This window comes from Diceros bicornis, chromosome 35 (assembly GCF_020826845.1).
Source record: "Diceros bicornis minor isolate mBicDic1 chromosome 35, mDicBic1.mat.cur, whole genome shotgun sequence".
Classification (NCBI taxonomy): domain Eukaryota; kingdom Metazoa; phylum Chordata; class Mammalia; order Perissodactyla; family Rhinocerotidae; genus Diceros; species Diceros bicornis.
Window position 1 is genome coordinate 16341752 of NC_080774.1, and position 15266 is coordinate 16357017.

The following is a 15266-nucleotide window of genomic DNA, read 5'->3' on the forward strand; positions in this document are numbered from 1 at the left end:
GGAGAGCCGGGGATCATGACACCTGTTTGGAAGACACCAGGATGTTCTGGAGTCAGAGCTGTTCTCATGGGCTGAATGGGGCTCTGGCCTTTCTACCAAAGAGATGGAAGATTATAGGTATCCCTTTAATAAGCCTCTTCTTCCCAGGCATCAGGAAATATTTAAATATATTTAGGAGAAAGGGAACCTCTGGGTCATTCGGTCCACTTGAGGTGGAGAGTAGCCTGGAAAGCATTCCTAGCTGAGCAAATAGCCTTCTCACCCTGAAAGACCCAGGGGATGTGGGAACCCTGGATTTTAAGGACTCAAGGGATTATCTAAGGAGACTAAGGAAACAGATGCAAAAATCCTCTTTCCAAAACTAGATAAAATATTTTTAAAATACAATTGAAAATACATAGCTGAGCTTAAAAGTATAAAAGGGGCATATACTCAAGCACAAGAAATAAATAACCCATCTCCATGTTGGTGAGCTGTGAGCACAGCCCCCAGCTCCACGGTGGGGACTGGGGGAGGGTGGTGGGGCCAGGACCCAGGGATGGGCTTCCAGCGCTGGGGTTAGATACCCACGCCTGGGCAAGAGGCTCCCTGCATGAGTTAGCCCAGAACAGCCCTGCCCTGTCCGTAAGAGGGATTAGAGAATTTGGCCGCTGGCCTGAGTCAGGTCTCGGAGCCATCAGCCCCCGGCTGCAGGGGGAAACAGCCAGAAATTGAAAAATCCAGCATGCAAATTAACTCTACCCACGACGTGCAGAAAAAACCAAGCTGAAAATCCAATGTAAAAACTCATTTGGGGCCAGTAAACCCTGTAAGAGTCCTGCGCAGCCCAGGGGCTACAGGGGACTCCCAGAGGAGATGACTGCTGCGGAGGAGTGGAGGCACAGCCTCGGAACCCGAGGACCCAGGAGTCAGCATTCTCCACAGCTGTTCGTGTATCTAAAAAGACCTCGTTTTCTTTAAAAAGCAACACAAAAGGAAGTCCCCTGTGGTCCAGGAGACTCCTCACAGACCCAAGTGAAAGACATTTTATACCCAAGAAGCTCAAGGTAATGGAGATTGTTTCATGGATGTGGAAAAGGAGACCCTGCTTTGCCCAAATTGCAGGGGCAAAGCCACACGTAGAATCGAGGTATCCTATGACCTAGGTAATGTTTTCTCTATTAGGATTCCCATTATGGGTGAGGACTGGTTACATGGTTAGTTAAAGTTTAACTCAAATTGCGTTTATTTTATTTATTTTTTGTGTGTGTGTGTGTGTGTGTGTGTGAGGAACCCCTGAGCTGACATCCATGCCAATCCTCCTCTTTTTGCTGAGGAAGACCAGCCCTGAGCTAACATCTATTGCCAATCCTCCTCCTTTTTTTCCCTTTTTCTCCCCAAAGCCGGAGTAGATAGTTGTCTGTCATAGCTGCACATCCTTCTAGTTGCTGTATGTGGGACGCGGCCTCAGCATGGCCGACAAGCGGTGCATCAGTGCGCGCCCGGGATCCGAACCCGGGTCGCCAGTAGTGGAGTGCGTGTACTTAACCGCTAAGCCACGGGGCCAGCTCCTCAAATTGCTTTTAAATGAAGATAATATTTTTACCTCCAGAAATTTATATACAAATGAATTTATAGAGCCAAAGGTATGGCCTTTAAATTAGCAAGATGTAAAATGGTATTACAGGGTAAATAGAACCATGTATCAAAATATTGAACCAGAGATCAAAGGACCCAGGCAAGGCTACTTCCTCCCCGCTGGCTCCACTTCCTGTGGGTGTCAATGTGAGGGAAGTCACCCCACTCTGAGACCAGGTCAAAGCCTGGCGTCACGTTGGAGTCGGTCATTCTCCACCATCTCTCCCAGAGTGTGGACGCTGGACTGAGATTAGGGATGTGGGGCCAGTTCGGCGGCTGACTAGCTGTGTGACCTTGGGCAAATCACACGGCCTCTCAGCCTGATTTCCTCCCCTGAAAAGGGAAAGGTCTTGGACTAGCACTAGATGATCCCCAGGGCTGCTGTCGCTTCACGTTGGGGGACAAAAGCCTTTACAACGTGAATGGGTACGGCCACAAACAGGAAGTCAAGGGGCCAGAAAAGAAACAAGTGCCAGCACCTCAACTCACTCAATTAGGAAATCTCCGATTCCAAAGGCCAAGACTGAAAACCCAGCACATCAAAGGGCTACCGTCCATGGCTGAGGTCAGGGACTAAGCCATTTCAGGGAAAAACCAAACTTCATTTTAACTCAATTACTTCTAGATAAGCCTGATTTCCTTTCTGAACGTGTACTCAGTTCTCCCAATACCTGATCCTCCATCAATGTTTGCAAACGATTTGAATGAAATGAAGACCCAAGTCTATGGAAACTCAGATCTCCAGCTTCTGAGGACTCCCTCCTTAGCACCTCTCTCGATCAGCAGTTTGTGGAAAAACAGAAACTAGAGCCTTCTGCCCTGGAACGCCAGTCTTCAGCAGAAAACAAGTTATGAACATAAATGCATTTCTTCTAAAAACCCAAGTCAGCCCAGCTACTTGTAAAAACTCCACAGGGCGTTCCTGAGAGTCGTCACTGCTGAGTCAGAGCTTGGAGAGGATCCTAAACGCTGGAGCAGCCGGAGCCCAGTCTCCAGAGATGAACCGCTGGGCTCTGCCTGCAGAGTCGGCTCCCACAGCCACCTCTGAAAGGGCCTTTGCCTGGATGGGGATGCCAGCCCTAACTGCTGCCCCTTCTACCCCCCTGGAGCGAATTCTCCCATCTCATCTGGAAAACTCAGTATAGCAAGTTAAGAATACAGGAGACAGCCCTAGCTGTATGTACCCTGGGTCAGCTTCTTCCCTTTTGTGGTTCTCGGAAAGACAGCCTGAGTTGTGTACAGTAGTAAAGTCACTTTCAAAGTTCTTTCCTCTACCTCTGACAACCTCCTCAAGGCAAACAGAGTTCCACTAATCATTGACAGACTTAAGGGAAAGCAAAGTGATCAAGGCTGTACTGTATTTCCACCAACTCTACCCTCCCCAGCTCCGGAAAAAATAAAGCTTCAACATTTGATTAGGCAAGTGATAAAAGATTTTTCTCATATAAACACTGTGTGTCTAGAGCCACGGTCTCCATGCTTTAGACATCATAAACAATATTTAAACTGCCAAAAAAGAAATCTGACTAGAACAGACCAAAGTTTCTCAACCTCAGCACTGTTGACACTTTGGGCCAGATAGTTCTTACCGGGGGTTGGGGGTGGGGGCCATCGTGTGCATTGTAGGATACTTAGCAGTAGCCCTGACCTCTACGCACTAGGTACCAGAAGTATCCCTAATTGTGACAACCAAAAATGTCTCCAGACGTTGTCAAATGTCCTCGGGGGAGGGGAGCAGTCACCCCTGCTTTAGAACCACTGGAACAGGTCTATTTAACTGTTGTATTATGAAACTGAAAGCTTAGCTGGTCCCACCCCTGTGGGCCTAGCCTTCATGCTTTAGACTTAAATCTGCATGAACGTTTTCTAAAGCAAATCACATTCAAGAACCCCAATTCTGAAGACAAACTAGCCGTTGAGTCCTATTAAGCAAATCATCTCTTTTTGGCCTAAGTCTCCAAATCCTAAAGTTTCATGGTTATGAAATTTGGTGTGCAGTCAGTCTTTAGTCTCATGAAAATTAAGTTGTAAGCACAGAAAACATGACATCTAGTTAATGCTTAAGAAACAGGAGTGGCACCACAGAAGGTTGGGCCTCATTTTATGGTGTGGCTGAGTAATTTGTTGGTTGTTTCTTTGAGGTCATTCCTTAGGATCCAAAGAAGCTTTCTGGCATATTCCCTTTGGAACCAAACCATGTTTACTTATGCTTCTGAAGTATTTTGTGGCTGCGAAGAATCCTCAGGACAATAACTGAAATGGTTGGTTGATAATTAATGGACTTTTTCTAATATTAAAAGGAAAGAAAGGCTCCAACATTTTATCTGTTCATCTTCTGAATTATTTTCATTCTTATATTTGTGACCTTTGGCAAGTTTTTATCCACAACAGTAAAATAGAAAAGAACAGAATTGCAACTATGGTTCCCATCACAAGCTGTGACAGCTTGGGTAGTTTGACCCTGCAAGTCACATTTTGACTGTGATCGGATTACTTCATTGGAAAATAAACACTGAAGACTAAAAGCAACAAGAGCTATGAGAAAATCACCATTTGCCAAAACTGATGTTTGTCTGGATCAAGCAAAGTTTATACTAACCAAGTAAAAAATCACAGAAAAAAATTCACCTCGCAGACTATATAAAATTCATCTAGTTAAAGATAGAAGTATTTACATTTTAAATTACCTTGATGTGAACTGCTCCCTCCAAGGAAATCTACATCATTAAATTCCCCGTGGCCTTATAATAGATGAGAGAAATTTTAAGGTGACCTGTTTTCCCGGTTAGCTGCATTATAGGATAACTGGGTAGTCCATTCTCGAGTAATCCTTTCAAAATGGCCTATTTGACTCCATAAGGAGCTTTCTGGTTTTGCAATCCTATAAAGTGACCTTAATAGCCAGTTCATGGTTCACTGGAAGTAATGACCAAACTTCAACAATGTCAAACTTTTGGAAGAGAATTTCACCAATCTCTTGATTCCAGGAGAGCAGCATGCTCTAACCACTGTGTGGCTCCCCCATCCCGGCCCAGAGAAAAAGCCACCCTGCAAAGAAAGGAAGGTCCCGTGCCATGGCAACAAGCCTATGCTGACACTGGTGATACTTAGGATTTTTTATGGTCTCTCTCAAGAAAAGAAGAGGTCATTGCACTAAAGCAAACATTTTCGATCATTGCTTTATTTCACTATTGTTCAACAACAAAGTTCATTCCTCTCAAGGTGGATCGTGAATTGTTCCTTGTGTTCTTTTCCTCGCTCTGATTAAAAAAGGTAATGAAGAAAAAGCCTTTACTTTTGGACCTAGAATCTTATTTATGCTAATAAGCTTTTGACTGCAATTTCGTGTCACGATATTTCCTGCTGGCATCTTGGTGGCCACACAGAGCTCCCCACCCTCCAGTGAAGATGGCTGTCCACAACTACCACCGTTGAAACCAAAAGTAAGTGTTGAAAAATGCACCTTGTACAATAAAAAAGTAGAAACCAATTCAATTTCCTTTTTTTTTTACGAATATAAAGTTTCTTGTAAATATGTACAGTCTTTTGAGCTAGTTCTATAGCAGGAAGCATTTCACAAATGAGACACACGATATACACTTTAAGGGCTCAAGAAGCCCATTGATCACGGAGATCCTAAATGAAATGCCAAGACTGAAAGACCAATTTTCAGTGACCTTTCCAAATACTGTGGACCAAGAGACAAAAACTTCAGCAAACATTCAGTCAGATCTGCCCCAGGGGAGGGTGGGGATGCAGTATGATCCCAAAGGCTCCAAGCGACACACAGAACACGACAGCATGACACTTGTCAAGGATGCAACAACATGGAAGGAGGGTTGTGGGCGTTTCAAACGAGAAAGCACTTAGGTTAAGAGACGAGCAGGAAGGAGCCAGGATTTGGGCCAGGTTGCAATCTGGAAAGTGATCTGAACTAGACACGTGGGCTGAAACATGGTCATGTTCACCTGCTGTGGTGGAAACAGGTCTACCTGTCAGCCTACCTAGGATGTGCCTTGGTTGTTGGAGGTGAGCCTACGAGTCATGGAGAATCCGAAGCAAGAGATGCCTTGTGGGAGATTAAAGGCAGAAGTAAGGCCGCGAGTTAGCTTGCCAACTGCAAAGCCTCTAGGTTGGTTCTTTGCCAGTTGCCAGGAATTCCGCACTCCGACAGAGGGTAAAAGCAGCGTGAGCCGCTCTGCACCTAAGGAGGACTTCCCGACCCGGCAGAGGTGGAAGCGTTGAGCTGCGGCTCCCTTCTCTTCTCAAACTTCCTGGTCTTAGTCTAGCCCTAGGGAAAGGCTCATTTGGGAAGTCACAGTTTCGTGGGGTAGAACCGTGCTGGGTTTTGTGTGAACACACAGTCGTCCGCGAGGGAGTCGGCAGGGAAGCGTGGAAGTGTGAGGTGGTGGTCTGCTGAAATCCTTCTCTGGTCGTAAGGCTTGAGCGTTTGGTTTTTTGTTTGTTCAGTGCTACAGACTGCAGCTTGTTGCGGCCAGTGAGTTGGCAAGTCGTCAGAGGGTCTCGATTCGGTGGGAGCTATGGTATGGGACTAGTACATTGGCAGAGCAACCCAAGGGGGGCAGCCAGGTTGGGGGGCAGCACATGCAGTGAACCGCCATGCAGAACTCCTGGATGGGTCTCTCTCTGTCCCAGGGTGGGCATCAATGCGCCATCAAGGACAGGAGGTGGGTGCTCCCGGTCCCCTCCTGGACCCAGAGACTCATCAGTACTGGGCTCAGAGCGAGTGTATTGCATGCTTTCCTGGCCAAAGCTACATGGAAAGCGGGGACAGCAGGCTGGGGAGATGACGCTGAGGGGCGGGGAGGGTAAGCTCCTCGAGGTCCCTTGGCCCCAAGTCACTGCCTCCGAGCTGAGGCCTGATGACCTCCGTACATTCTCAGCTGGTGGGAGGGGAAGTCGTCAAGGCCATAAAGGTAATGAGAACAGTAAACATTTGGCTAAGATGTCCCCCTGCTAAAACAGGGCCATCTACGAGGATGGACTGGAACGAGAATGAACCTAGGTGAGCGCAGGAGGTTAGCTAACTGGCAGGGACTCTTCTACGATACGTTTCAGTAGCAAAGACCTGACGGTGTGATCTAGCTAAAAATGACTACAACAGGAAATACATTGCTATTCAAATCTATTAAGAATTCTGTCTTTAAAAAAAAGAAACAAAAGAAAAAAACCAAAAGCCAAAGAAAAACCAACCAACCCTAGGATCTTAGAGTAGCTATTAATTAGGATGCTAACCACGTGTTAGTTAGCGCCCGGTTGGTTTCCTTGGATGAACTGGTACAGGCTAGAGCTAGGTACAAAAGTTTATGAATGCTTTGAAAGAGTAACAAAGTGCACAGAGGATGACTGCAGGAAGCTGCCGACAGCTCCTCAGAGCCTCAGCCCCTTGCTCCTGCCGGACGCAGGGTGTCCGTGCTGAGGTGGGTCTGGGTCCAGCTGTGCCATGGGGTGGCTGAGCAGATGGGCGCTGGGGTCCCCTTCAGCAGAGTTCCATAGTGTGTTGGGTGTTTTCCTGCAGATTAAGATGAGGAGTTGGTTTTCTGGCTGAGAATTATACTGAAGACTGGTCCCAGACCTAGGAGCAAAATGAGAAGGAGGGGTTTTAGCCATCAGAGGCCAGAAATTGCCCTCCTCACTTTGCATACTCCAAGCAGGAAGCTTGCAGCCCCTGGTTTCTCCTTTGAGCACAGTGCTCTGTGCTCTGCGGGGTGGCACCTCAAAGCTTAGGGTCCGTCAGGGAATGAAATTCACTGAAAAGTCCCCAAAGCTATATATGGATTTCTATTGTTACACATACACACACCGTTTTATCAGTAAATCATAAGGGATAAGAAAAAACATTTAGATGGCTTTTCCTCCTCTCTTTAATGGCAGCAGTGCCAAGAGTGAACTGCAGATGGCATTAGGAGAATGCAATCCAGCAAACCGGCTCCTGGTGACAGAAAGGTGGCTCTGCTGTCCAGAGGGGGACCCTGGAACCGGCTAGCCTGCCGAGGAGGCACCAAGCACTCAGGCCCTCCCCCTGCTCATGGGGGCCCCTTGTCTTCAACACATCTCTCCATCTCCTCAAACGCTAACCTAAAAATTACAGAGAAAATACATGCACATGGTTTTAAAATTTCCAAAGGTTCAAAGTTCTAGAAGGCAACCACTATTACCAGAAAAACTCTCGATGTCCGTGTGTGTGTGTCTGAAGAAAGTAAGGCATAGAACATTTGGTATAGTATGTTATCGTTTGTGTTTAAGAAGGGAGAATACACATATATCTCTGCTTGCAGTATGCACAGAACATCTCTAGAAACCGCGAACACGGGCTGCCTCTGGGGAAGGGAACGATACACCTTTGGTAGCTATTACCTTTGGAGGTATACACATATACATTTTCCATTTGCTTAGGAAGCTTCTTCTTAAATTAAGTACGTTTTCTTCCTGAACTTGTTATATGTCCTGCAAAATCTGAATTTTGTAATGGAGTCCCTGTTTTTACAACAGGGGCCTCAGCTCGCCAGGGCACTCACTCTTCTGGCCTCAGGATGGTACCTCACCTTGTTGACCTGGGACAGTGGGGTCCTCACGGCTCCCACCGGCAGCCGGCCCCTGCTGCTGTCTTCAAACAGCCTCCCCGGGGACCGCTCCCTCCGCGTGCTGAGCATCCGGCCCGGGGACTTCTCCCGCTCCAGGGGACGGCCGGGGGACTTGTCCCTGCGCAGCTCCGTCCGCCCCTCTCGGTAGCGGTGGGGGGTGCTTGGCTCTCTCGGGTGGCTGGGGCCTTCGGGTGGCGCCGGGCTGGAGGCCACGCGCTTGGTGATGTGCTCGTTGTACGTCGGCGGGCCTCGCTTGTTGGGGCTGCTGGCAACAGGAGAGGGAGGTGGGGAGCTGAGAAGTCACAACCCCAAGGGGGCATTGTCCTTTTCTGAGCGATCCCCATGCCCCACCACCGATAAATAGAAAAAGATCCCACCTGGAGTTCTTCACGCTTTTTGTTTGTTTTAATTTGGTAGTGAAGACAAGGAAAGAAAGCAAAGATGACGACAAAAGAAAATCACACTTCCTGGTCTCGCTGCAGGCTTCTTACTGCGCACCTACTGTGTGCCAGGCCCTGTGCTACGCTCTTTGATAACTCGTTAAGTTATCACAACAGCTCTACAAGCTAGAAACAAGCATGATGCTCACGTACAGACAAGAAAATGGAGACACACAGAGGCTGCTGACAGGCCCCAGCCAGTGAGCAGCAGAGCTGGGGTTCCAACACAGGTCAGTTTGACGTGATAATCCCCTTACTATATCCTACTGACCTAGTATTTTCCAGAGACTATAAGGCACAAAAGGAAGTCTTCACTCAGGGGTTAAGCCTGCTAAAAGGCCCTTGATGCAAAAGAGCAGTTTTGTTTTTTTGTTTTGTGAGGAAGATCAGCCCTGAGCTAACATCCAATGCCAATCCTCCTCTTTTTGCCGAGGAAGATTGGCCCTGGGCGAACATCTGTGCTCATCTTCCTCTACTTTATATGGGACGCCGCCACAGTATGGCTTGACAAGTGGTGCGTCAGTGCGCGCCCAGGATCCGAACCTGCGAACCCCGGGCTGCCAAAGCAGAGCACATGCACTTAACCGCCGCGCCACCGGGCCGGCCCCGCAAGGGAGCAGTTTTGAGAAAGCCTGTACTCAGCACTGTCAGCTGCCATATCTGTCCCACTCCTGGGCCTGGTGTTTGGTCATCTCTCCTTCCAGGTGGCTTTCCAAGAGTCTGTGGCACCTGTTGCTGATGCGAGAGCTGTAGGGATCAGGCCTGATATAATTAGGAAACTGAGCAGGAAAGACAAAAACAGTGCAGCTGGCTCAAAAAATGTCCCTGGCCCCAAAGGTTTATGATTAATAACCAAACAACTGAAAACACTGGGGCCGTTTTTATGACCAATCCAACCCTCCACTCAGCCCTGGCCTGGATATTTCAAATGAAGATTTCAGCAGACATGGCCTTAACCACCTCTGTGAAGCAGCAAGATCCAGAATTACAGAGAGAAGTGAAACGGGGCCTTCCGAGTCAGTTCCTTCCCACCCACAAGGAGCAGAAAAAGTACTCGGGTCCTCATTACCTGAGCATAATTAGTGTTGAGAAAAGGCAACCTACTTAAAATGGGAACAATCTTTTACAGAGAATATTACTTGAAGACATATTTTGATTGATTGGGGCTTTATCTTGGAAAATAAAAGTAGAAATCAGGAAAAGAAATTTATGTTATCCTAGATATTTTTAAAATCTAAATTACGATTGCAGTTATCTGCTGATTCTAAGAATGAACCGAGTATGACTCACATACTGATTTATTTTGCTCTAATTTTCTCAACAAAATCGTATGCTAACATGCTAGATGACACCCTTTACATCAAGGTTGGACTTCTGCACTAAAATCCCAAAGTCATTTCTTCAAAAATATAGAAGAATTTCATTGGTTTTCCCAAAGGTCTATCTTAATCCTTGATATTTAAATCCTTCTCTTTGGAAGGGACCAAGCTTGTTTATTTTTTTTCTTCAATTATTGGTCTAATGCCAGAATCTCTTGTCAATCCCCACAATTGAAAGCAACTGAGCAGCAAAGACACTGACCCACTGGGGAAAGAGAGACTCGAGAGCAAGCCTGAGGGCCAAATCCAGACAGATGCCTGTTTTTATAAATAAAGTTTTATTGGAACACAGCCATGCCCACCTGGTTATGCACTGTCTGTGGCTGCTTTTGCACTATAACAACAGAGTTGAGTAGTTGAGACAGATCATATGGCCTGCAAAGCCAAAAATATTTACTGTCTGGACCTTTACAGAAAAAGTTTGTCACTTCCTGCTCTACAGTGAAACAGGTTGGTGAGCAGAGAGAATTTTATAAGTGGTCAGTTCATCGTGAATAGTTTCATGTCATCCTCTTGCTTCCCCATGTAACTCGAACTGTGAAGATTCAAGAAGACATGCTCAAAAAGCCAGAACCCCTCTGGGTTATGTGTACAGCAGTAAAATTTGAGATAACTCCAATTTCAACATCTTGAAATCAAGGTTTATATTCATCTCTAGTCATGTGGCTTTAAGATATGGAAGACAAATAAAAAAAATAAATTCCAAGTAGGAGAATTAAGCCTACTTGTAATGGGAGAGATATAATAAAATGTGTCCACAGAGGCCCATCATAAAGCAAGTGAGAAGGTGCTCACTGCCCAGGGGAAGAAAGATGGCTCAAGGAAGGCCATTCAGGATGTCAGCCTAGATTAATGGGATGACAGAAAACACCCATCATTCTAGGCCGAGTGGGCCACCTTCCGTCTCCACACCCATTCATGACCAATGATCTACCACATCAATTGTATGTTTTTTGCAAAGAGTTACATTTCCTGCTCTGCTAAACAAACAAGGCAATGAGGCCTGCAGTGAATCACACTGAGCCAAGCTGGCCTTGTATATTCTGACCTGCCCAAAGCAGTCAGCATAAAAACACCATTTTATAAGCAAAGAGACAACTAAAGACTAATGCCGATTTTCCAGACATGCCTGGCAACAGCAGGAAAGCAACAGCATTATTTCTGCCCCTTGTTCACAGGAACTGGAACCATTTTCGACCACAGAATAATCAGCTCCTTACAGAGACACCATATTGTCTCAAAGGGAAGGTGCCTGGTAACTAGTAAAGCAATGGAGAAAAAAATCTAATTACAGTACTTTGATTTGTTCTTGGCATGACACGGAATCTACTTAAAGAAAATCTAGACATTTTCAGAGGAGGACTATAGCCCTTTGAGCAGTCACTCTTCAGGCAGGGTTAAGCCAAAAGAGTGAGGAACAGCTGGTTATTTGGCACGTCTGGTTTTCCAAGTTCCTGGGATTAAAATCACACTGACCAAACATTTCAGACTAATTCTTATATTTCCGCAAAAGAAAGAGGGATTAGTCATTAGGACATAGTCCCAGAATATTAAATTGATGACATTCTTTTTCAAGATCTAAGCATTTTTTAATATTAGATGTGGTTCCTTCCCCAAATTGTGAGTCCCTTGAGAATACAGTGTCTTCTTCATCTGTGTATCCACAGCGCCAGACATTGTATCTGGCACATGGTAGGGGGTCCACATAACTCTTTATAGGGTAGACATGTGGAGTTGGTAAATCAGTCCAGAAAATTAAAATCCCCTGAGTTAAATAATCTTAGACCTTTGCAGACCAAGATCTTAAATTTACACATCTCAAACCTACACATCAGCCTGGATCTAGCTCCTAGCCCTCTGTGTCAAGACAAGGCTGGTCCCACTTCCACACACTGCTGGTGGGATTATAAAAGGGTACAGTCTGCAGGGAGGAAAACTCAGCAACATCTCTCAAAATTAGAAACACTCATCTGATGTCGTCCGTCAATATACTGACACGGAGCAATCTCCGAGAAACATCAAGTTACAGAAATGTATGCACAGGGTGCTATCACCTGTATTAAAAGGAAGGGAAAAAGCAATTCCAGAATGGTAAAGACCTCTGGAAACTTGTTCCTCCATAAAAGCAACAAGAACACTGGCAAAAATTGTCAAAATCAACTTTTCAGAACTCTGGAAATTAACCACAGATTTGCAACAATTTGAAAAGCGTTTGTACAAGAAAAACAGCTGAATCTCACTAAGAACAACAAGCTTTGCGACATTTTTAACTTGACCTATTCCCACCCCTCTCTCCCCAGATCTGCAGTAGTTTTGAAACCAACAGCCTTGTAACCCACAGAGCATGAAAAACAGCAACGTGGCAGCCACTGGAGGGAGCAGATCAGGATTAAAATTCCCCAAAAAGCCCCATCTCCGGAAAATTGTCACTATCTGTCCTGTCTGGCTACTCCCTTGAAAAGACCATTCTCACAGCTTGTTTTTATTTGACCTGACTTAGAACTTGCTCATGAGAAAAGCCCTATCTCTAGACATGCATCAAAAACAATCAGCGGCAACTGTTTAACATGGCAAATGCCTGAGAGAGTAATACCAGTTGGGGAAAACAAGAGGCTAGTTAAAACACTCAAAAGGAAAATCTGAAAGTAAGATGTCTATGTGGTGGTTTGAAATGGTCCTGCATGTTCCTAGGGAGCTAGAAGACCGCATGCACAGGCAAGGCTGTGCACGTGCCCAGGAAAAATCTGAGAAGGCCTCAGTCTCTCAGCTCTGGCTGACTTGGAGTGTTGAAGGTACGCCCCCAACACACATAGAGAGCTGCTCAGCAAAGGCTGGGAGACTTACTGGTTCAATAAATTTAAGGAAATTGCTGTCCAGTAGAGCTGACCACTAATCTAACGAAGCAGAAAGTTCAGTGGCCCCACATAACAAAGAATTCAGACTTTACAGAATTAGTCCAGGAGAGTCACTAAATAAACAGCAACAACAACAACAACAAACCTGGGGTTGGGGGGGGATCTGATTTCCACAGCTGCCACATTATATTATTTGAAATGTTCAGTTTTCAACAAAAAATTACACGACATTCAAAGAAAAAAGAAGCTATAGCCAATACTCAAGGCCTCATTTCTTCTGGGAAATCCTCCCTGGCCCCAAGTCCAGGCTGGGGACCCTCCTCTGAGCTCCCACAGTGCCTTAAACTACCCCAATCCAAGCTTCATCCTTCTAGGCTGTGCTGTAATCTCCTGATTTTGTCTCTCTCTCCCACTGGGCTTCATCATGAAGAGGATGCATCTGGTTTATTCACCACTACATCTCCCTCAGCAAGCCCAACTAGCAGGGAAGAATATCTGCTAAAGCAATGAATGCATAATTCATGCTCCATTCCAAACAGAGCCACTGAAAATACCCACCAGAGAAAGGCCAGACGCTCCCTTCTGCCTTTTGCAAGGGGGCAATTTAAAATTCTCCTGACACTTGTAAAGGACTGTGTCATTGCTGTAGATCTCAAAGAAGTGAGTAGCTTGAGCCAGAATATTGAAAAACCTCCAACCAGTTTAGCAAGATTTCCTTCTGCTTTGCATAAAAACACTTTGCTCCCTGTAACGAGGAAGAGGAGAAGTGCGGTACCTGCGGGAGGTGGAGGGGCCCCGGTGGTGCTCAGTGCCGGTCTCCTTCACAAGGTTTCCTTTGCAGCAAATGACTCTTAATTTATCCTGGTATGAGGAGGCCAGGTAAATTGCTCCTGAGGAAATTGCAGGGCCCAGGTAGCGTGGGTTCGGGATTTCCAAATACGCTCGGGCCGGGGTCCTGCGGAGTTCCAGACGAGAGTTTGAATGCAGGTTACCTCCGTTGCTAGGCGGGATAGGAAGAAACAGGTGCCCGGCCCCGACACCCAACCCCAGCCCCTGAGCTTTTCAAAGTCTAGAGGGCAATGCTTACCCCAGAGAGGAGCGTGCCTGGATCTCAATTACTTCGAGTGAGTTGAAGTGGGTCACAAACAGATAGGGTTCTCTGTAGGCTGCGTGGCCACCACGGAGGAACAGCGTGGGGCAAGGAAGGGTTAAAAGAGAGAAAATCAAAACCTGGCTGCAATGCATCCTTGGACCCAGCAATCCCACCTAAAGGAATTGATCCTACACCTACATCCACGTGCCAACATAATGGGGCATATTCAGGTTTATTCACTGCCATGTTGTTTGTTAGAGCAAGAGATGGAAACCAACTCAAGTGCACATTCTAGGGGATCAATCAAATAAATGATAGTACATCTCTGGAATTCTGCACCGCTTTAAAAATGCATGAAGGGCTGGCCCCATGGCTTAGCGGTTGAGTGCACGCGCTCCGCTGCCGGCGGCCCGGGTTCGGATCCTGGGCGCGCACCGACGCACCGCTTCTCCAGCCATGCTGAGGCCGCGTCCCACATACAGCAACTAGAAGGATGTGCAGCTATGACATACAACTATCTACTGGGGCTTTGGTGGAAAAAAAATAAATAAATAAAATTATAAAAAAAATAAAATAAAGAAATAAAAATGCATGAAGAAGTCCTCTATGTACTGATGTGGGAAAAAAACCGAGGTGTATTATTTGGTGCATAAAGCGAGGTTCAGAATAATGTAGAAAGTGTGCTACCATACTGATAAAAAAAGAAGGGGGGGTGGAGGATAAGAATATATCTGTTTTTTGTGTCTGTATTTGCATAAAGGTTTGGAAGGATAAGAAACTCCTAAAAGTACTTTTTTCCTTTGGGGGAATGGGGACAGAATTTGGGAGTTGGGTAATATAGGTGAGACTTTTATTGTATACCTTTTTAGACTGTCTGATGTATACATCTTCAAAAAAATTAAATTTAAAAAAAGGCTAAGTTCATAGATAATTAGATATTTCTGGTCTTTTTTTTTTTTTTTTTTTTTACGTGAGGAAGATCGGCCCTGAGCTAACATCTGCCAATCCTCCTCTTTTTGCTGAGGAAGACCAGCCCTGGGCCAACATCCATGCCCATCTTCCTCCACTCTACATGGGACACCGCCACAGCACAGCTTGACAAGCGGTGTGTCAGTGAGTGCCCGGGATCCGAACCGGCGAACCCTGGGCCACCGCAGCGGAGCACACGCACCCAACCGCTTGCACCACCGGGCCACCCCCCAGATATTTCTGGTCTTAATATTATATATCTATATCACAGTGTCACTTAAACTCTAGGATATGATAGGAGCTGCGTT

At 46.0% G+C, this 15266-nt stretch overlaps 1 protein-coding gene across 8 annotated transcripts in view; it reads right to left on the minus strand.

Annotated features, from left to right (window-relative positions):
• Positions 1-4778: 4778 nt before the first annotated feature.
• CIT (citron rho-interacting serine/threonine kinase) overlaps positions 4779-15266 on the minus strand; it is a 157346-nt gene continuing 146858 nt past the window's right edge. For 6 of the 8 annotated variants that reach the window (XM_058531533.1, XM_058531538.1, XM_058531536.1 and 3 more), the window contains 4 exons: positions 13984-14062; positions 13672-13851; positions 8184-8487; positions 4779-7213 (listed from right to left, as the gene is read on the minus strand). In XM_058531533.1, coding sequence (XP_058387516.1) covers positions 7190-7213; positions 8184-8487; positions 13672-13851; positions 13984-14062 — 587 coding nt within the window. In that variant the 3' untranslated portion in view covers positions 4779-7189. The remainder of the gene's footprint in view (positions 7214-8183; positions 8488-13671; positions 13852-13983; positions 14063-15266) is intronic. The other 2 variants (XM_058531534.1, XM_058531540.1) reach the window with 1 other exon arrangement.